Below are 23,673 nucleotides of genomic sequence, written 5' to 3' on the forward strand. Positions count from 1 at the left end.
TTTTGAAAGTCCAAATACACCACATCCACTGGTTCTCCCTTATCTATTTTACCAGTTACACCCTCAAAAAATTCCAGTAGATTAGTCGAGCACGATTTACCTTTTGTAAATCCATGTTGACTTTGTCCGATCCTGTCACTGTTTCCCAAGTGCTCTGCTGTTACATCTTTTATAATGGACTTTAGCATTTTCCCTACTACCGATGTCAGGCTTACCGGTCTGTAGTTCCCCGTTTTCTCTCTACCACCTTTTTTGAATAGTGGGGTAACATTAGCTACCCTCCAATCCATGGGTACTGTTCCAGATTCCATCAAATGTTGGAAGATGATCAGCAATGCATCTACTATTTCTAGGGCCACTTCCTTAAGTACCCGAGGATGTAGATTGTCAGGCCCAGGGGATTTATCATCACCAGTGCCTCCTCATAGGACAAACCATCACCAGTGCACCCTCAGATGTCTAAGTGTTGCCAGTGCACCCTCATAGGACTAACCCATCACCAGTGTCCCCTCATAGGACTAGCCATCACCAGTGCACCATCATAGGACTAACCCATCGCCAGTGCCCTCTCATTGGACTAACCATCACCAGTGCACCCTCATAGGACTAACCATTGCCAGCGCACCCTCATTAGGCTAACCATCACCAATGTACCCTCATAAGACTAACCCTCGCTGGTGTACCCTCATAGGACTAACCATCGCCAGTGCAGCCTCATTGAATAAATTATCGCCAGTGCACCCTCATAGGGCTAAATATCGCCAGTGCACCCTCATAGGGCTATCGCCAGTGCACCCTCATAGGGCTATCGCCAGTGCAGCCTCATAGCACTAAGCATCGGCAGTGCACCCTCATGGACTAACCATCGCCAGTGCACTTAAATAGGACTAACCATTGCCAGTGCACCCTCATATTACTAACCATCTCCAGTGCACCCTCATAGAATGAACCATTGCCAGCTCGACTTCATAGAACTAACCATCGCCAGTGCCCCCCATAGGGCTAACCATTGCCAGTGCCCCCCCCCCATAGGGCTAACCATTGCCAGTGCACCCTCATATTACTAACCATCTCCAGTGCACCCTCATAGAATGAACCATTGCCAGCTCGACTTCATAGAACTAACCATCGCCAGTGCCGCCCCCCCCAATAGGGCTAACCATCACCAGTGCCCCCCCATAGGGCTAACCATCGCCAGTGCACCCTCATACAGCTAACCATCACCAGTGCACCCTCATACGGCTAACCATCGCCAGTGCACCCTCATACAGCTAACCATCGCCAGTGCACCCTCATAGAGCTAACCATCGCCAGTGCACCCTCATACGGCTAACCATCGCCAGTGCACCCTCATACCGCTAACCATCGCCAGTGCACCCTCATACGGCTAACCATCGCCAGTGCACCCTCATAGAGCTAACCATCGTCAGTGCACCCTCATGGTACTAATTATTGCCAGTGCACCATTATAGGACTAACGTATTACCAGTGCACCTTCATCGGACAAAGTGTCGCTAATGCAGCGTCTGAGGACGAACCATTTCCAGTGTGCCCTCACAGGACTAACCATCGCCTGTGCACCCTCATAGGTTTGAGCACTGCCAGTGCACCGTTATAGCACTAGGAATCGCCATAAAACTAATTTTCACCAGTGCACCCTCATAGGATGAACCATCATAGGACTAACTATTGCCAGTGCACCCTCATCGGGCTAAGTGTCCCCAATGCACCCTCATAGGACTAAGCATTACCAGTGCACCTTCATATAACTAATTATTGCTTGTTCACCCTCATAGGACTAACCATCGCCAGTACACCCTCATAGAATTAACCATTGCCAGTAGACATTCATAGGACAAATCCTAGCCAGTCTACCCTCATCGAACTAATTATGGGCTAACTTGATTGGTGAGTGAAATTGCTCTCCAGATACAGAGGCGCATGCTTATGCATCAGAGCCTGTTGGCATACTATACCATAATATGGAACCTTCCTTTTACCCAAGTTCTCATCTTTTCCACTACTGCCTCTTCTCCATGCGGTAAGAGTCCAATTAGAATTATTGAATCACAGCACAGAAAGCGGCCATTTGGCCCATTGTGCCTGTGCTGGCTCTCTGAAAGAGCTGTCCAATTAGTCCCACTCCCCTGCTCTTTTCCCATAGTCCTGCAAATTTCTCCATTTCAAGTAAATATCCAATTTCCTTTTGAAAGTTACCATTGAATCTGCTTCCACCACTCTTTCAGACAGTGCATTCCAGATTAAAACAACTCACTGAGTAAAAAAAATTCTCCTTGTTGAATTTTAAAAAGAAACGTGCGTCGTTCGCTTGAGTAGTAACAGTCAGCTTTTGGTTCTGGTTACAACCCTTTTGTTCTTGCTTCAGCACACACAGTAGTTACGCAGAGTACAGTTAAATATAGGTATGCGCTCCTCACATTGTATCAGCTATTGTTAGTGGATACAATCTATTTATACATTTCCAGTGTTGGTGTTACAGGAAGTCCTTTCTGTCTTCAGTCCCTTTTTATTGTTGCAGCACCTTATATGGTACTACCCCTCCAGCTGTTGTCCTTCATGCCCAGACTCACCTGGACTTGCCTTTTCCTTTCTGTCCCCATGTATCAACACTCTTCAACTCTCCCCTAACGTTTTTGTAAATTATTTTACATCTGTGGCCTCTGGTTTCCGACCCTCCTGTCAGTGGATACAGTTTCTCCCTATCTACTGTATTAAAACCCCTCATAATTTTGAATACCTCAATTAAATCTCTCCTTCTCCGCTCTAAGGAGAACAATCCCAGATAAATGAAATGCCTCATCCCTGGCACCATTCTAGTAAATCTCCTCTGTACCCTCTCCAAGGCCTTGATGTCCTTTCTAAAGTATGGTGCCCAGAATTGGACACAGTACTGCAGCTGGCGTCTAACCAGTGATTTTTAAAGATTTAGCATAACTTCCTTGCTTTTGTATTCTATGGCTCTTATTCATAAACCGATGATTTTATTCTTTTTTAATAGCTCTATCAACTTGTCCTTCTACCTTCAAAGATTTATGTATGTGAACCACCAGGTTTCTCCGCTCCTGCACTCCCTTTAAAATTGTACCACTTAGTTTATATTATCTCACCTCATTCTTCCTTCCAAAATTATTGTCAGTCAGGTATGTAAATCCTGGGCTGCTGGAATATACACAAGTCAGTCCTACCGCGTCTCCCGGTGTCACTTCCACTTCCATTGTTGTTCCATTACACTAGGCCGGCAATGTCAATTCCAGCCAATAATTAACCATCAACACATCTCCTCATACCAGGCCTATAGTCAATCTGAGACACATAATCACCCGTAATAACAGCAGGGGTCCATTTTTGTACCAGTGTTTCCCTGAAGCTGTTGGGTGTTGGACGGGGAGGTTCCTTTCCTCCCAATGTTGGACGGGGAGGTTCCTTTCCTCCCGATGTTGGACGGGGAGGTTCCTTTCCTCCCAATGTTGGACGGGGAGGTTCCTTTCCTCCAGATGTTGGACGGGGAGGTTCCTTTCTTCCCAATGTTGGACGGGGAGGTTCCTTTCCTCCCGATGTTGGACGGGGAGGTTCCTTTCCTCCTGATGTTGGACGGGGAGGTTCCTTTCCTCCTGATGTTGGACGGGGAGGTTCCTTTCCTCCTGATGTTGGATGGGGAGGTTCCATTCCTCCTGATGTTGGACGGGGAGGTTCCCTTCCTCCTGATGTTGGACGGGGAGGTTCCTTTCCTCCCGATGTTGGACGGGGAGGTTCCTTTCCTCCCGATGTTGGACGGGGAGTTTCCTTTCCTCCCAATGTTGGATGGGGAGGTTCCTTTCCTCCTAATGTTGGACGGGGAGGTTCCTTTTCTCCTGATGTTGGACGGGGAGGTTCCTTTCCTCCTGATGTTGGATGGGGAGGTTCCATTCCTCCTGATGTTGGACGGGGAGGTTCCCTTCCTCCTGATGTTGGACGGGGAGGTTCCTTTCCTCCTGATGTTGGACGGGGAGGTTCCTTTCCTCCTGATGTTGGATGGGGAGGTTCCATTCCTCCTGATGTTGGACGGGGAGGTTCCATTCCTCCAGCTGTTGGACGGGGAGGTTCCTTTCCTCCCAATGTTGGACGAGGAGGTTCCTTTCCTCCTGATGTTGGACAGGGAGGTTCCTTTCCTCCTGATGTTGGACGGGAGGTTCCTTTCCTCCCGATGTTGGACGGGGAGTTTCCTTTCCTCCCAATGTTGGACGGGGAGGTTCCTTTCCTCCTAATGTTGGACGGGGAGGTTCCTTTCCTCCCAATGTTGGACGGGGAGGTTCCTTTCCTCCTGATGTTGGATGGGGAGGTTCCTTTCCTCCAGCTGTTGGACAGGGAGGTTCCTTTCCTCCTAATGTTGGACGGGGAGGTTCCATTCCTCCTAATGTTGGACGGGGAGGTTCCATACCTCCCAGTGTTGGACGGGGAGGTAAGTTTCTATGATTCTATAGTCAGAGATAAAATCCAGTCATACCCAGAAACAAGCAAGGAGGTCTCGTCAGTGGGCAGTGGTAAGGAGATGCTAACCTTGACTTTATCCTGGTCCTCATTCTGCCTCTTGGATGACACCAAGGAACTCGACCTTAGGTTTCATCAACTGTAGCTTTGTGACGTTGACCTTAAGTCCAGAGGACTCTAGTCGATGTAAAATCTCACTCAACATTCATAAATGCTCTTCCCGAACATGGGTATGTATTAAGATAGTGGACAATAACCTCGGCATTGGACAGCACTCTCAGAGCTTGTTTCATGTGAGCACGGAAAATCGTGGGGCTTTTGTCGATACGTTGAGGGAGGACAACCCAAGTGTACTTCTGCCTTTCAAAAGTAAAGGCAAATTTGTACAGCAACAACAAGAACATCTTGAATTTATATAAGAAAGAAAGACTTACATTTTATATAGCGCCTTTCACGATCACCGGACATTTCAAAGCGCTTTACAGCCAATGAAGTACTTTTTTGGAGTGTAGTCACTGTTGCCATGTGGGACACATTATACAGCATATAATATAATATAATATAGCATATAATATAATATAACATAACATATAGCGCCTTTAACGTAGTAAAATGTCCCAAGGCGCTTCAAAGCAGTGTTATCAAGCAAAATTTGACACCGAGCCACATGAGATATTAGGGTAAATGACCAAAGGCTTGGTCAAAGGGGTAAGTTTTAAGGAGCGTCTTAAAGGAGGAAAGAGAGATAGAGAGGCGGAGAGGTTTAGGGAGCTTAGAGCCTTGGCAGCTGATGGCACAGCCATCAATGGTGGAGCAATTAAAATCGGGGATGCGCAATAGGCCAGAATTGGAGGAGTGCAGATATCGTGAGGGTTATAAGGTTGGAGGAGGTTGCACAAGTAGGAAGGGGCGAGGCCATGGAGGGATTTGAAAACAAGGATGAGAATTTTTAAATCGAGGCATTGCTTAACCGGGAGACAATGTAGGCCAGCGAGCACAAGGGGTGATGGGTGAACAGGACTTGGTGCGAGGTAGGACACGGACAGCTGAGTTTTGGATGACCTCAAGTTTACTGAGTGTGGCAGATGGGAGGCCGGCCAGGAGTACGTTGGAATAGTCAAGTTTGGAGGTAACAAAGGCATGGATGAGGGCTTCAGCAGCAGATGAGCTGAGGTGGAAAGAGGCGGTCTTAGTGATGGCGCGGATACTGCGAATTGGAGAGTGGCGGGAGACTGCAGAACCCATTCGAGATATCTATCACCGAATGCCACACGGACCAGCTTGACTAACATCTCTGCGTTTGACGCGAGAATGGGAGCAGCTTTTATAGAATCATAGGATATTACAGCACAGAATGAAGCTATTCAGCCCATCGTGCCTGTGCTGGCTATTTGAAAGAGTTGTACAATTTAGTCCCACACCCCAGCTTTTTTCCCCATAACCCTGCAAATTAGTCTCTTCAAGTACATGTCCAATTGCCTTTTGAAAGTGCCTATTAAATCTGCTTTCTGGAACGCACCATCCTTTCAGGTAGTGCGTTCCAGATCTTAACAACCTTGTGTGTGGAGAAATTTCTCATTTCCCCTCTAGTTCTTTTGCCAATTATTTTAAATCTGTGACATCTGGTTATCGACCCACTTGCCAGAGGAAACATTTTCTCTATACTTGCTCCATCAAAACCCCATATAATTTTGAATACCTCTATTCGGTCTCCCGTTAAGCTTCTCTGCTCTAAGGAGAACAATCCCACCTTCTCTAATTACTCCACATAACCGAAGTCCCTTATCCCTGGTATCATCCTTCTCTGTACCCTCGCCAAGGCCTTGACATCCTTCCTAAAGTGTGGTGCCCAGAATTATACACAATACTCCAGCTGAGGCCTAACCAGTAATTTGTAAAGGTTTGCAAGACTTCTTTGATTTTGTATTCAGTGCCCCTATTTACAAAGCCAAGTATTTCTGAACTGCCTTATCAGTTTGCCCTGCCACCTTCAAAGATTTGTGAAAATGCACTCCCAGGCCCCTCTGCTCTTGCACATCCCTCAAAATAGTACGATAGCAAAATACTGCAGATGCTGGAAATCTGAAATAACAACAGAAAATGCTGGAAAAACTCAGCAGGCCAGGCAACATCCGTGGAGAGAAAATAGAGTCGATGTTTCGGGTCTAACCCTTTTTCAAAATAGTACCATTGACGGTGTTTTTTGATGTACATTAATGACTTGGACTTCAGGGTACAGGACACAATTTTGAAATTTGCAGATGACACAAAACTTGTAGGTGTAGTAAACAGTGAGGAAGATAGTGATAGACTTCAAAAGGACAGACAGACTGGTGGATTAGGCGGACACGTGGCAGATGAAATTCAATGCAGAAAAATGTGAGGTGATACATTTTGGTTGGAAGAATGAGGTGAGAAATACAAGCTAAATGGTACAATTTTAAAGGGGTGCAAGAACAGGTAGGAAGAATAGAAAAACAGATTGTGAGAAACTATTAAATGTTGGTGTTCAGAAAGATTTAGGTGTCCTCGTACAGGAAACACAGAAAGTTAGCATGCAGGTACAGCAAGCAATTAGGAAGGCAAATGGCATGTTGGCCTTTATTGCAAGGGGGTTGGATTACAAGAGTAAGGAAGTCTTACTGCAATTGTACAGGACTTTGGTGAGACTACACCTGGAGTACTCTGCACAGTTTTGGTCTCCTTACCTGAGAAAGGACATACATGCCTTAGAGGCGGTGCAACGAAAGTTCACTAGATTGATCCCTGGGATGAGAGGGTTGTCCTATGAGGAGAGATTGAGTAGATTGGGCCTAGACTCTCTGGAGTTTAGAAGAATGAGAGGTGATCTCATTGAAACATATAAGATTCTGAGGGGGATTGACAGGGTAGATGCTGAGAGGTTGTTTCCCCTGGCTGGAGAGTCTAGAACTAGGGGGCATAGTCTCAGGATAAGGGGTCGGCCATTTAAGACTGAGATGAGGAGGAATTTCTTCACCGAGGGTTGTGAATCTAGAGAACTGTAATCCCTCCGCAAACTTCAAAATTCATAGAATCATAGGGGAAAAATTGGGTGGCGCCCATTTTGGGGCACTAGCGTCACCAGGGCACTAATTTTAGCGGCCCGAAAAAGTTAGCGCCCTTCCGCCATAAATTCAGTAGTAGCCCCCCAAGCAGCAGGTAGGGCGATACTGGAAAGCACTCCACCTCCTGCTTGGGGCGCTACTAATGAATTTCGCGCCGCTACGAGCGGCAGCATGTAGCGCCGCGTCATTGCAGGCCTCCTCCCCTTATTAAAGGGGAGGGGCCTAACGCTGTGCACACTGGGACCCTGCAGGACCACCGGGGAGTGGGGCGCTAATGAGAGGCGCAAACCAACCCAATTTCTCCCCCATAGAATCTTACAGCATAGAAGGAGGTCATTTGGCCCGTCATGCCTATGCCGCCTCTTTAAAAGAGCTGTCCAAATTAGTCCCACTCCCCAACTTTTTCCCCACAACCGGAAACTCAAAATTGTACTCCCTATACCCAAGTCATTTATATATAACAAGAAAAGTAATGGTCCCAATACGGACGCCTGGGGGACCCCACTGCATACTTTCTCCAGTCAGAAATACTTTTCTGGTGTATATTTATTTCATTCCCTGTACTCAACTGTCGCTCGCTAGGAGCCGGCTATACTCTTGACAGATCATTAAATTTCTTGATACCCCCTGGTTCATGGAAACATAGAAACATAGAAAATAGGAGCAGGAGTAGGCCATTCAGCCCCTCGAGCCTGCTCTGCCATTTAATGAGATCATGGCTGATCATCCAAACTCAGTACCCTGTCCCTGCCTTCTCCCCATATCCCTTGATCCCTTTAGCCTTAAGAAATATATCTAACTCCTTCTTGAATATATTTAATGAATTGGCCTCAACTGCCTTCTGTGGTAGATAATTCCACAGGTTCACCACTCTCTGGGTGAAGAAATTTCTCCTCATCTCTGTCCTAAATGGCTTACCCCTTATCTTTAGACTGTGACCCCTGGTTCTGGACTCCCCTGCCATCGGGAACATCCTTCCTGCATCTAGGCTGTCTAGTCCTGTTAGAATTTTATAAGTTTCAATGAGATCCCCTCTCATTCTTCTAAACTCCAACAAGTATAAGCCCAATCGACCCAATCTCTCCTCATACGTCATTCCTGCCATCCCAGGTATCAGTCTGGTGAATCTTTGCTGCACTCCCTCCATGGCAAGAACATCCTTCCTCAGATAAGGTGACCAAAGCTGCACACAATACTCAAGTGTGGTCTCATCAAGGCCCTGTACAACTGCAGCAAGACATCCTTGCTCCTGTACTCGAATCCTCTCGCTACGAAGGCCAACATATTATTTGCCTTCTTAACCGCCTGCTGCACCTGCATGCTTACTTTCAGCGACTGGTGCACAAGGACACCCAGGTCTCATTGCACTTCCCCTTCTCCCAATCTATTGCCGTTCAGATAATAATCTGCCTTCCTGTTTTTGCCACCAAAGTGGATAACCTCGCATTTATCCACATTATACTGCATCTGCCATGCATCTGCCCAATCACCCAACCTGTCCAAATCATACTGGAGTTTCTCTGCATCCTCCTCACAGCACACACGCCCACCAAGCTTTGTGTCGTCTGCAAACTTGGAGATATTACATCTAGTTCCCTCGTCTAGATCATTAATATATATTGTGAATAGCTGGGGTCCTAGCACCGATCCCTGTGGTACCCCACTAGTCACTGCCTGCCACTTGGAAAAAGACCTATTTATTCCAACTCTTTGCTTCCTGTCTGCCAACCAGTTCTCTATCCAAGTCAGTACCTTACCCCCAATCCCATGTGCTTTAACTTCACACGCTAATCTCTTATGCGGGACCTTATCGAAAGCCTTCTGAAAGTCCAAATACACCACATCCACTGGTTCTCCCTTATCTATTCTACCAGTTACATCCTCAAAAAATTCCAGTAGATTAGTCAAGCACGATTTACCTTTTGTAAATCAATGTTGACTTTGTCCGATCCTGTCACTGTTTTCCAAGTGCTCTGCTATTACATCTTTTATAAGGGACTCTAGCATTTTCCCCACTACCGATGTCAGGCTTACTGGTCTATAATTCCCCATTTTCACTCTACCACCTTTTTTGAATAGTGGGGTAATATTAGCTACCCTCCAATCCATGGGAACTGTTCCAGAGTCTCTAAACGTGTTATTGCTGTACTTAAGCTATCCACCGCCTCTCTCAGATGGGGTATTGTCTCTGGTTGGGGATTATCCCCCTCACTCTGAATACACGTATCCCACATTCATGTTTATATCTGGCAAACACAGCCTGGTTTCTTTCACACACCTGTCAAACCTCAAAGACATGGGCCCCCAATGGGCAGGAGTGGGGTTAAAATGATCAAAACAAGCAATGTGCCCACAACCCTCTGTGTACCTGGCCGCCACGATATTAACGACGGCAATTATCGAGACTGTCAGATCTCCTGCCTTGGAGAGGCGGGAGGCTCATTAGCATATTTAACTCGGGGGTCATGTAGTGCAATTGGGTGAGTAAAATAAAGCAGATTAGATCTTCTGTACCGAGAGACTAGAGGGAGTTTTGTTCCAAAGTATAAAGGTTTTAGTAAGAAATCACAATATAAGTAGTAAAGGTGTTAAAATACAAAGATAAAATTATAACATGCTAAATAACACGGTGAGATACTGGGAGCAGGATCAGCAAAACAGGGCACTCTTACTTCCCATGACGGTAACCAGATCTGATGTCGTCACACAGTAACAACCCACTCCCATGTATTTGTGTCTTGCTTTTCCCGTTTTCCATCTTTGAATACTAACAGTACACTTAGGAGAGTACGCATCCAGGGTAAAACCACAAGCTAAGAAAACTTTTTTTGCATAGAGGAAAATATGGCTTTGAGCTTTTCATTCTCCGTTCTTTCTGACCTTTGTAATGAAGAATATTGTTAAAATACAATTTACATCCAAGGGTATAACATATGTGCTACAGCACAGAGCAGACCTTTTGACCCATCACGTCCTTAGAATTATCTGAGAAGGTAACCATATGGTGGATATGGAAAATGAAGTGGATGTAATGTACATGGACTTTAAAAAGCCTTTGACAAGGTACCACATGGGAGATTATCAGAGGAGGTTAAGGGATATGGAATTAGGGAGAGGATAGCAAACTGGATTAAAATTTGGCTAGAAGGGAGTTAAAGCAGATTTTCAGCATGGTTTGGAAGGTGTGTTCAGTTCCATGTGTGTACCAATGATTTGATTGGCCCTGAAATTAGGATCGGGAGCTTGCCGCGCGTGCAAGCCCCCGATGTGCACTCACCTGGCTCGCCGACATCTGAAGCCCGGGCCTGCTTGCATTTCCTGTCCCTGGCCCGGTTCCGATGTCGGCGCGATGTGCTTACCTGATCCAGCGGCGTAGTTAGTGCGATGTGCCAGCTGGGATCAGGTGAGCACTCTGCAGCCAATCAGGGGAGGGGAAACTCATTCATGAGTTTGACAGTAAGAACTGTCAAACTCATGAAAAGTATGGGCTGCCAAAACACTACTTAAACTTTAAATAAAATTTAAAAAAACATCCCACTGATTATATATTGACTATAAATAAGTTTAAAAAAATATTTTAAACAATTAATCAAATTTTTGAAAAAAATAAATTTTTTAAAAATAGGGTCTAAAACTAAACTTACCTTACTGTAAATTCTTTAAAAATAATAAACCTGTGGAAACAAAATTTCTAAATTGTACTAAAAGATCACTTAGCTGTAAAACTAAGTACTTACGTCTGGTTTTTCCACGTGTAAAAACTGGAGGCCTTTACACTCGGGCAACTCTGGAAAAAAAAAGGAATTTCACTGCGCACGCGCTGCCTGTGCAGTCGCATGTGTTCTGCCTCTTAACCCTTTGGGTCAGAGGACAGGAAATGCCGGTTTTCAGCGCATGCGCTGTGCATGCTGAAAACCGGCAATTCCTCTGGGCACACGCGTGAGTACCCCGTCCGTACTCACGCGTTGTGACAGGAATTACTGGGCCAATATATCCTTGAGGGAGTGGCGAAATTTGCAGCTGATAGGAATTATGGAGAACCAAAGGAAACCAGAAAGGGAGATTGATCAGATGGGGAGCGGGCTAAAAATGATAGATGGAATTCAGTGACAGGAAGTGAGGTTATACATTTTGATTTTTAAAAAAATCAGTAATTATACTCTAGGCCCAGTGCTGTGGAAGAGCAGAGGTATTTGAGGTACAGGTTCATAGGACTGTAGAGGCAGGACCTCAGTATGATAAGGCTGTAAAAATAAGCTAATGGAATTCTAGGTTTTATCACAAGGGTTATTGAATATAAAAGCCAAGAGGTAATGATGAGCCGATATAATACCTCAATAAGACCTCAGTTAGAACACTGTGTGCAGTATTGGGCACCACTCTATAGGTAGGATATTGAGCCTTTGGAGAAGGTACAATACAGATTCACTAAGATACTCCCTGGTTTGAGGAAAACACCAATATGGACTAGTTGGACCAAATGGGATGTTTCTGTGTTGTAACGTCTCGCTATTTATACGTACAAGTCTGTGTTGGCATTTTTCTCAACATGAGCTCCCCATACACTTTAAGATTCTTCTTTTTCACTATCTAGTTTCCTTTTAAAATAACTTATAGGTTTTGCTCCAACTACAGTTTGTGGCAGAGAATTACACATACTACCCACGCTTTATGTAAACATTTGTTTCTACCTTCTCCTTTAATTCTTTTTGTAATTAACTTTGTGCCCCCCTGTCACTATCTTGTTCACAGGTGGAACCAATCACTATTTACTTGATCATAAACCATTATAATCTGAAACCCTTAGTGTAGGTTGGAATGTGTTACATGACAGTAACACATTGAGAGGGGCTCAGCTGTAATCATCGAAAGCAGTTTATCAACATTAATCGAATTCTGCAATTGAATTATGAGATTGGACCCAAAGTGTTAATGATTTGAATTGCAGTATCAGGTATCATGTAAACTGAACTGCAGTGATATCAATTTTACTTCAGTGCATGTTGGAAGCACATACACTACATATTGTAAAGAAATGTACTTTTTTCAGGCAATGTGTTCAACCGTTGTTGCTGAAATTCCATAAGAGATTTTGACTTAATGGGCTCTTTGGAGCCATAGGGGGGAGGCGGGGGGCAGGGGGGGGGGCGGGGGGGTGGTGGAGGCACGTATCAAGTTTAGGTTCCAATCATTTGCATATATCTCAAATTGTTGATACTAACAGATCTTGGCGTTTACCCACCAATGAGGCAGCAGTGTTAAAACAGACCCCTTTTATTAACATCCAGGCCCACAAAATTTAAACAAGGTGAAATGGCAAAAAAGACTGAATGACCTGGGCTGAGAGAGTTGGATTGCCAGGTATTGGCGGTGGGGCGGGGCAGGTTGAACATAAGTGACTTAAGTGTGTTACAGTGTTTTCAATCTTCCGCCCCAAATGCAGAAACACACTTTCATTCAGTTTTGAAACCTTCATGGCAACACATTGCAAATAAAGACCTTAACCAGTTTATATATTTACACAATAGTGTGTTTTGCACAAAATTATTTAGATGGTACACTTTGAAAAGGCAGAAAATGTATAGCAGTCTATTGTTTTGACTTGTTTCGCATTTTAAACGTTGGTTACTCAATGAAGTTGGAAACTGAGATTCTGTTAATAAATAAGTCAACTAGAATGAAAAGTAATTGAACTGTGTATTTTAACGACCAGTGACAAGAGTAAACGGAGGACCAAAACAGTAAAGAAAAGCTTAGAGCCGAAATGGAACCAAACATTTATCTATTCTCATGTACATCGGCGAGACTTTCGAGAACGGATGTTAGAGATCACGCTGTGGGATCAGCCTCGAGTACAAGAAGAAGAAAGTGAATTTCTTGGAGAGGTAAAATAATGCATGCACTTTAAAATTTTATACATTTCTGCTATAAAAATACTCCCAGCATTGGTTGGGCATTGTGCTTCAGAAAGCCCTCTAACTGTAGTTTGCCGAATCCAGATTCGTGTCCAGGTTCATCTTATTTGCATGGACTGGTCTTCACCCAGGCAGGAATACTGCTTGGGAATCTGAGCGTTTGGGGGCGCCTCAGATAATGCTCTCTCCCAAGAATACATTAGAGATTCCTCTGGTACATTTCTTGTGCCAATGCGTCAAAGACTTTTCTCGAGGAGCTACCATGGTCCACACAGTAGGTGTGGGTCCTCAGATTTCTACCACTAGTTTTTGAACTACTTTAATTTACATCTGCTTGTATGTGGAGATTGAGGAGCAATGTAAGATTACCTACCATAGCCAGAACCGTCCTCACTCTTTGGAAGAAATTCAACTTCCACACATAAAGCTCCCTCCAGGCCTGCCCCTCATTTCTCTTTAAACCTGGCACAGCTTGCAGCTACTCTGCTGCTATTGTATTATATTTTTGTGCTCCTGCTGTTACTTAGGGTGTCAGTGCTAACTCCTGGTCAAGAGCCAAGCTAATGTTATACATTAGTAAAGTGCTCATAGCATTGTCTATGATCAGATGATGATCATATGTTTTTTATATATACAAGATGGTGATAGAGTTCAGAGTGAGACTTCAGAAGCTCCCTCCACAGAGCCACATAGTGGCCAGAGCCTGCAACTACATTGTGATTGTTGACATATTAAAATTGAATGGAGAATGCTGACTTAGCAATTTACAATAGTAAGTGTTGACACAAAAGCGTGACTAAGGTTTGCAGACAGGAAGTATTTGTCCTAGCAAGATTTTAATAATAAACTAGATACTTCATTATTAGTTGCAGGGTATAAACTACTTAAAGGGACAATATCCTCAGGTGTTTTTCCTTGGTAGCATGGTGACAGGTTCAACTTCTTTCCAACAATGAGGCTGATAATCTACTTTTAGTTTCATTGGTTGTCTTGCCCTGATTTTTCTGATTTCAGCAGCTCAAGACCCATCACATTCCACGGAATATGACTATATCTGTCACTTATATCCTTATAATCCTCCATCCTGCTCCTAATTAGATATTTATCCAGCACTTTTTTACAGTTGTTTATCTACAACAATGGTTGATAATCGCTGGTATAGATCACATTGTTGCACTTTTGCAGATCCTTATAGAGCTGGAGACGGCATTGCTGGATGATGAACCACACTGGTACAAACTTCAGACACATGATGTATCTTCACTACCTCTGCCTCAGCCATCGCCCTACATGCCACGGCGGCATGTCCATGGGGAAAGTCCTAGTAAAAGGCTACAAAGTAGGTCATTGATAATTGCAGTCCCATTAGAGTTCCGTCATCTGTCTGGCTAGATTCTGAAGTAAATCCTCAGCATAACAGATACTCAGTTATTTTATTAATTGTGAATTAAGTTGACTGTGATGTATGTTTGAAATCACTGTGTAAAATATAATTGACTTTCAGTTAGTTTTACAATCAGGCTGTCCTGAAAATAAGGCTTTCTCTTTCCTAACCAGGAATATTATTTTAATTCATTTATTGTAATGTTTTACTAACTGCTAAACTAGGGGACCCAACAGAAGACATTTAATCCTTAAAATAACGCACTTGGATAATAGCATCCAAACACGTGTTGATCTGAAGTTCCTCTCTTGGCTATTTTAGCAGTGGATCTTTCCTATTTAAAATAATTAGGTTAACGCTCTGTTAAAAAGGAGAGCGAGGATTTTCAGACAAACATGTTGAGCGTATATCCACTCATGTAATTTCAAGGCCCATATCAATACTCCATAAATGCTGTGTTCAGATTGTTCTTATTTTAGAAAGCAATTAAATGCTAGTTTTTAACTGGGAAAGTACCAAAGGCATGTACTGAATACATATATATTTCATATATTGAACTAACCTAACAAGTAAAATTGTCAACTTGTTCGTGCTCCTTTTTAAACACTGTGTGCCATATTTTACTTTCTTAACTTTTGTCATTAATCACCCATGTAGAATCTTGTTAAAATTTTCTGAACATCCAAGTATATATCAACTTGATTGTTCACCGTGTCAGTGATGTCTTCAAAGAGATCCAGCCGGTTAGTTAAACATGAGCCCCCTTTCCTGAACCCCTGCTAACTATCCTGTGCAAGTGTTTATCAAATAAATTGCAGATGTTAGACTTGCGTCTGCACAGCTCCCATTTGTGTCTCTTAATCCTTTTATAATAATGGCATTATTTTGGCCACTTTCCATTCCTCAGGAATCTCCCAGATTGGCAGTTTATAAAAAAATGTCAGTTAATTCTGATTTCAGCCCCCATCTTCTTTGAGACTTTTAGATGCAAGTTGTTCGGACCAGGTAGTTTGTCTTTTTTAAGATCATCTAACCGTTTTATAATCATAATATCCATTATTTGTGTACAGTCTAGCCCCTCCTCTGGCATTTCTGAGCTGTTAACTTAATCTCAACTCAGAGATGTGTTACTGTTTTACAACATAATCCAGGCTGTGTTATTCTTTGTAATATAGAACACATTATTTTAATTTAAGGAAACTATAGTGTTCAAGGCTATTAATACTTGGATTTGAAAAACAAAGAGCAGACTGCCTGGATGTACCACACAATTTGAATTGAAGTGCTGATGTCCCAAGTGATTTGACCATATCAATACTTACATTTATTTGCCTGCACGTTACTGGAGAAATAAATACCTACTATATACTCATGGGTGTGCGTGAGGATGCTGACAGCCAGCTTGCTCCAAGTCGTTATGCTTGTCAGTATCCAAGTTTCAGGATTAAGGATTCCACAAATGATATGGAATACACCGGGGGAAGATGCCCTCTGTTTGTATCAAAATTGTAACTGTGAGTATAAGGAGCCCAATCACAATTCCACTATGAAAAACTAACCAAGGAAATGTTCCCCTACTCTCCAGGGGGGTGAGAAATGGTCATTGGAAATCAAAACAGAAAAGTAATGGAAATGCACAGCAGGTCAGTCAGCATTTGATAGAAAAAGACGGATTCATATTCAAGCGTCACCACCCAAAGCATTAACCTCTCCTTCTCGTTCTGTTACTGGCTGACTTGCTATGCGTTTCCATAGCTGTCTGTTTTCACATGGGGCACAGAAGACAATCCCAAACTAAATGAAATCACCATAATAGTATTTAATTTTTTTTAAATGTGCCCTCAAGGCATTCTTCCAATTAATTATTTTGTGCAAGCTGCTGTGGAACTGCAAGCACTATAATAAAATAACAATGATGATTCAAAATAAGCATAGAAACATAGAAGATAGGAGCAGGAGTAGGCCATTCGGCCCCTCGAGCCTGCTCCGCCATTCAATGAGATCATGGCTGATCATCCAAATTCAGTACCCTGTCCCTGCTTTCTCCTCATATCCCTTGATCCCAACATACCATTTGCCTTCTTAACCGCCTGCTGCACCTGCATGCTTACCTTCAGCGACTGGTGCACAAGGACATCCAGGTCTCGTTGCACTTCCCCTTCCCCCAATCTATTGCCATTCCGATAATAGTCTGCCTTCCTGTTTTTGCCACCAAAGTGGATAACCTCACATTTATCCACATTATATTGCATCTGCCATGCTTCTGCCCAATCACCCAACCTGTCCAAATCATCCTGGAGTTTCTCGGCATCCTCCTCATAGCACACACGCCCACCCAGCTTTGTGTCATCTGCAAACTTGAAGATATTACATCTAGTTCCCTTGTCTAGATCATTAATATATATTGTGACTAGCTGGGGTCCTAGCACCGATCCCTGCAGTACCCCACTAGTCACTGCCTGCCACTCGGAAAAAGACCCGTTTATTCCAACTCTTTGCTTTCTGTCTGCCAACTAGTTCTCTATCCAAGTCAATACCTTGCCCCCAATCCCATGTGCCTTAACTTTACACTCCAATCTCTTATGTGGGACCTTATCGAAAGCCTTTTGAAAGTCCAAATACACCATATCCACTGGTTCTCCCTTATCTATTTTACCAGTTACATCCTCAAAAATTCCAGTAGATTAGTCAAGCACGATTTACCTTTTGTAAATCCATGTTGACTTTGTCCGATCCTGTCACTGTTTTCCAAGTGCTCTGCTATCACATTCTTTATAATGGACTCTAGCATTTTCCCCACTACCGATGTCAGGCTTACCGGTCTGTAATTCCCCGTTTTCTCTCTACCACCATTTTTGAATAGTGGGGTTATATTAGCTACCCTCCAATCCATGGGTACTGTTCCAGATTCCATCGAATGTTGGAAGATGACCAGCAATGCATCTACTATTTCTAGGGCCACTTCCTTAAGTACCCTAGGATGTAGATTATCAGGCCCTGGGGATTTATCGGCCTTCAATCCTGTCAATTTCCCTAACACCATTTCCCTACAAATACTGATTTCTTTCAGTTCCTCCCTTTCATCATAAGAACATAAGAAATAGGAGCAGGAGTAGGCCAATCGGCCCCTCGAGCCTGCTCCGCCATTCAATAAGATCATGGCTGATCTGATCCTAACCGCCAATCAGACCCTATGTTCCCCGACATCTCTGGTAGGTTATTTGTGTCCTCCTTTGTGAAGACAGAACCAAAATATGTATTTAATTGGTCTGCCATTTCTTTGTTCCCCATTATAAATTCCCCTGAATTCCATAAAGAAAATCCAGCCCAAGAATTTGGTCTGAAGACGTGACCCATGTTTCATATGTTTTGACTCATTCAATACCAGTATCAGCATGCTGTAGATTTGGTATTGTTAACCATCTGTCACTTGGAACCAGCATAAAATCAAAAAATATTCAAGATGTTAGGGTAAATTTTACAAGTGTACTCTCGTGCCATGGGGCCTTGCCTGCTGCAACTGCACATTGGGAATTTGTGTGTATGTCCTCCACAATTTTCTGTTGCTTAATAGATGAAAAATCATGACGTGTGCAGGATTGTATATGTGTACAATTTCCCAGTGTGCGCTCATAGAGGGTACTGTTCCGCATCAGGAGCAGTGTTGGTGTAATTTGCCTTGTTATGTTCAGAGTTTAATTCTTGCTTTATTTCTGTTTGCAAAGTAAAACACAATGATTAGCTAATTGCATGTCTATTATCCATTTAGTTTAAACTGATCTACCCTTTTTGTTACAGAGAGCATACTAAAAACTCGTGTTGTTAAAAATATAGATTAATTCACCAGTTTTTAATTTTCTAGCTTACTTGTTTCATAGCTCACCTAATACACTTATACTATAAAGCATTTCTGATTAAAGATTTTACCATAAGTGTTAATGAGCCCACACGCATAGCTGTTTTGTCTGTTTGTTCCATCACTACCCAGGATCTCAGCGAATCATTGATAGTGACATCTCAGATTATGATGTTGATGATGGTATTGGAGTGGTCTCGTCAGGTGGGTGGGGTGGCAGAACATACCCTAATCTATGAATGCTATCCACATTTAGAAACTGCTTTTGGTGTGGGGCTCTAGCAGGAGGTCAGAAACATTTCCTGAAGCAGAGAACATCCATCTGCCAGCCATCACAAATATGTAAAAGCACAGCCTAGTTGGTTGAGATTTAACCAAAAGGTACTAGCAATGATATTTATTCTGCAAATTATACTTATTCAGAGAGAATTTATCTCACTCTATGAAGATGAAGTGTATTTCACTTTTTTTTAAAAATCTTTAAAGGTCCACAAATGGCGATTGAGTGTCTGGCATTACATGTGCTTTTTACTAAATGCATTTGAAGTTTGAGTATTGGATTACTGAGTGTGAAAGCAAAAAAAAATCTTTTGGTCCAAGAATTTCTGATTAGCTTTGATTGATAGAGCTGATCATGTTATATTAACTTGAAGCTATCTTTATAAGGAACAGACACAGGTATCCATTCTCAAAAACAATTCAGCTAAACTGTCTCAAATCTGATTGCAAACAAGATGTTCAACACAGTCTCTTACATAAGCCCACATGTGAACTATACAAAAATAATCTGTTTTGATTTTTATGTGTAAGAAGCAGCTCAGACATTTTCATTCTTTATGGCGATATTGCTCATCACATGTACAATTTGGCAGTAACTGTGCAAGGTTCTGCTTGAGAGGTGAGAACTTGCTATACAGGGGCTTTAACGCTAATCCTGTGATCTGCACTCCTGTCCAGCAAGGTTCCACATCAGGAGCAAAGCCTTGCAAAATGACCCTATGAAGTAAAAATGCCACTGAACGCATCGATATAGAATAACTTAATGTGGCAGGCGCAGTTGTAAATTCAGTTAAATTGAACTTGTTTAAAAAGTTTGGAATTTTAAAACGGTATGACTAAATTTTCAGATTTTCGGGCTATGTTTTATCTTGAATTTGGATCAGTGAGCAAAATTTTCTAAAGTCAAAAATAAAACAATATAAGAAAACTTTCGGCCTAATCTAGTTTTATCAGAGAAACTATTTTGGAAGGAAATTGAAGGAAATAATAAATGCTAACAACTAGTTACAACCAGCATTATCTGCATCCTCATCCTCTTTCACCATGAAGTTCGTTCAATCATTTGTACATGACACAGAAACTGGAAGGCATGCACTGAAATGATGCTGCCCATCAGTATCGGGAGAAAAAGAAAAGTGGCTGCGTGCCTCAAACCAAGACTACAGTGTTGAAGTTTCTGGATGATTTTGTGATTTATCAGGTTAAACCCTACAATCATACGGCTTAACTACAATTCTACAATTAAATTCTATAGAAAATAATAAGCTTTGGATTAGAGAACAAAACAAGCGACACCACATAAATATGCTGTTGTTTTGCTGTCTGTTTCTTTTTTCATTAATTCCAATTCTAAGGAATTTATTTTAGTTTCACTCTTGAGGCTCTCCTGGCGTCCCACTCCATAGCCTGCTCCGTATGTCGTCGCTGGGATGTGCACAGGTGCAGTGACTGCTTTTCTGCCACTCCAATGGCAAAGAACTGTGATTGGCACCTCTCTGCACAACAGGGACAGTGATCAAAGATTCACCAAGTAATAAATTGCGCCTAAAAGCCTGCATCCTGCAATCAGAGGGTAAGACATTTAAGGGCAGGAAAATGCAAATAAAGCCAAAAAAGCTTGTCCCTTTTTTAATATATCAACCCCATTTACCTGCCTTCTCACCATATCCCTCAATCCTTTCAATCTCCAGAAACCTAGCTACAGTAAATGCTTTTTGACCCATATATAGAGTCTGACTCTGGCCTTCCTTGATAACTTATTCTGCAACTCGTTGTGTAAATATATTAGTCTAGATTTTCTAATTCCCATTATTTTAATGGTAGCTTCATTTATTTTCGAATAAAGCCAATTGGAAAATCTAGGCTATCCAGTCTGACTTCAGTTTTTACTCCTTTTTGATTTGTGTTGCTTGTTGCACCAACCCTACACTGTACTGAACAATTTGCTTGGATCAACTTCATTCATTTCCTTCATTATCTTGAAAACCTCAAAGCCTTCTCTTAAGCAAGCTTGGAACTCCATGTTGTGTGCTGTTTAATAAGAACAAGTCTTTTTTCAAATCACTATAACTGAGGACTCAGTTCATTTAATAGTAAAATATGAAATATTGGGAAATGCTTAAAAATCCAATACTCTAACCTTAAAGAGTAATTTAGAAAGTGAGAAGAAATAATTTAAGAAACCCTTGATTTTGGTTGCTGCGGAAGTTGCTTTGTAACACGCCCATGCATGTACTGCCATTGACAATCAATGGGAGGCTGAGAGGGCTGGAAAACTTTGACTTGGCCTGGACAGAGTGAGCTTTTTGTTTTCACTTGCACTCTCATTGTTTCAGTACCAGTCCTGGCCCTTCCCACTGCTGTCTGACCTAAGAGACAAAATGGTCCCTTTTATTTTCTACATTAAGTTAACTTAATACATTACACTCCATGTAAAACAAATAAATGTGCTTAAAATAAATTGCATTGTAAACATTTTGGGACTCTGGTCAGATGACAGAAAGACTACTTTGTGATGGGGTCTGTGGCCATGGTCTAACCTTGGTCTCACACACCGTACAGTGCAATAATACTATTCTTGTAATATTCAAGGTAGCTTGAACAAACAAACTGTCACACTGTAAGAGTAATCATGTTCTTTATGGAGGAGATGACACTTGTACACTTTTCAATAAATGCTTGGATTCCACTTATTCCCTAACTGCCTTCCTGCTTGAGCTCCACAGATGAACTGCTGTAGAGCAGCACATACCCATAGACACAAGATTTCTGAGTGATTGCAACCTGCATGGCTTTGCTTTACCTAATGTAGACTGCATGGCCTCTGGACTTGTCCATGTGTGAAGAGAAAGCTAGTGCCTTTCCAATTATTTTGAATCATAATAGTACATATTAAATGTGTGTCACACAACCAGACCAGTCCCTTAACACTTTATTTTGGTTACAGGCTGTTTTGGTGCTCATGGTTTGCATGCATCTCAAGGAGTGTCTCATACTTTAAAAACATAAAAGTGATGACCAGAAAGGGAGGTTGCAAAGGCCACTGAATGGAATCACACTTTTAAGTTCTTGTTTCATAAAAGTTTTGCTTTATAGCTGCAGCATTGCTAGTGTTGACTAATGTTCTCGTTAACAAACATTAATACTGCCATTGTATTTTTATTTTTGGCATCTTAACCAACAGATTATCGGGGTAGCAGTAGAGAAAGTAGATCAAGCACACTAACTGTACCAGATCAGCAGAGAACGCCACACCATCGTTCGCGCTCTGTCTCTCCTCACCGTGGTGACGACCAGGGCAGGACCCGGTCACGTTTACCCAGTGTCCCACTACAGAGGTGTGTTTTCATTATTCTTGCTGCTTTTTTTTTAAACTGTAAGCAGAAAGTGGTTAATGTTTAATCTTCGCTCCTGCGTTTGTCAATTAGATGATTTGTTTTGATTGAAAACTGGTCATTTCTTGCCTGGATTTTCAGGAACATTGGGGAAAAAGGCAAGCTTTTTTGATCTATATTGGCTTTTGTGCTTTGTGATTTTCTTGTACTAAATTGTTTTCCATCAAGTTGAATGGTTTCGTGGACAAAATTTCCACCTGTAATATAGTTTTGACAATCCTCTACCGAATTGTAAACCTTTCTTTGTAGGAGTTTAGACGAAATCCATCAAAGTCGACGATCTCGTTCTCCCACCCGATACCAAGATGCCTCTCACAGTCCAGTCGAGCGCAGGCCCAGGGACAGAGACAGTCATTACATATATGAAAGAGACAGGTACAGTGTTCAGCAAAATTATTCAATTCTGCTGTTGTCACAAACTTTGTATGTAGATTTCTTTGTGTCATTTTTCTTTTTGGTGGTGTTTGAAAATAATTCCACAGATAGAAAATAATTCCACTGATCTAAACCTCCACTTCTGCAATAATATTTTGAGAGGTGATTAAGCTATAAAGTACCTGAATCATTTAACAGCTGAATTCTGCCATGGCCATTTCACCTCTGAACTTTCTTCTCTGTTTGTTCCAAGCTCCAAATACTGTACACCATCTGACATATTCTCCAATTCCCCACTACCCTGCATTCTTACCTTGTTAAAATCTGGCTGGTATTTAACGACTTAAGGAACAGTTGAAACTGTGGACTCCCACTCCTGCAGGTAGTAAATTGTTCCTAGAGGCTTTTTAAATTTAGAATTTTTTTCTTACTTTTCCTTTCTGTCTCTTTTTCCTTTCTTTCTTAATCCAATCTTTCTTTCCCTCTCTTTATTTCTCTTCCCATATCTAATTTGACTCTAATTCATCCTATTTCCTTCTCCGTTGTTTCTGTTTCTTTCTATATCCTTAAATTTCATTGGTTAAGGTTGGCCCCGCCGTTCACCAAGGTCCCAGATGCCCGGTTGACCTTGCACTTTGAGAGGTGATTACATTATAAAGTAACTGAATCATTTAACAGTTGCTAACTTGCACTTCCAGCAAGTTGCGGCACAAAAAAATGTTGAGTTGAAGGGTGAGGAAAAAATCCAACTCCCCATGCTGCGAGATGCCCCACTCCAGCAAATACTGGGCCCATGAGTCTACGCTACTTCATTCATTCCTGGCATCTCAAAATGATGCAACTTTTTCTCTACTTCAGTTTTACCTTTCTCCTTTGATCTCCAATAATCCCCACT

General features: G+C 42.4%; 1 protein-coding gene across 16 annotated transcripts in view; it reads left to right on the forward strand.

Annotated features, from left to right (window-relative positions):
• rims1a (regulating synaptic membrane exocytosis 1a) overlaps window positions 1-23,673 on the forward strand; it is a 1,194,810-nt gene that overhangs the window by 860,876 nt on the left and 310,261 nt on the right. For 13 of the 16 annotated variants that reach the window (XM_085996611.1, XM_085996612.1, XM_085996615.1 and 10 more), the window contains 5 exons: window positions 13,288-13,459; window positions 14,675-14,828; window positions 18,862-18,933; window positions 22,193-22,346; window positions 22,653-22,778. In XM_085996611.1, the coding sequence (XP_085852737.1) occupies window positions 13,288-13,459; window positions 14,675-14,828; window positions 18,862-18,933; window positions 22,193-22,346; window positions 22,653-22,778 (678 nt within the window). The remainder of the gene's footprint in view (window positions 1-13,287; window positions 13,460-14,674; window positions 14,829-18,861; window positions 18,934-22,192; window positions 22,347-22,652; window positions 22,779-23,673) is intronic. The other 3 variants (XM_085996613.1, XM_085996627.1, XM_085996619.1) reach the window with 1 other exon arrangement.

Source organism: Somniosus microcephalus, chromosome 9 (genome assembly GCF_052327205.1).
Source record: "Somniosus microcephalus isolate GS21.2 chromosome 9, FLI_Smic_1.0, whole genome shotgun sequence".
NCBI classification, from domain to species: domain Eukaryota; kingdom Metazoa; phylum Chordata; class Chondrichthyes; order Squaliformes; family Somniosidae; genus Somniosus; species Somniosus microcephalus.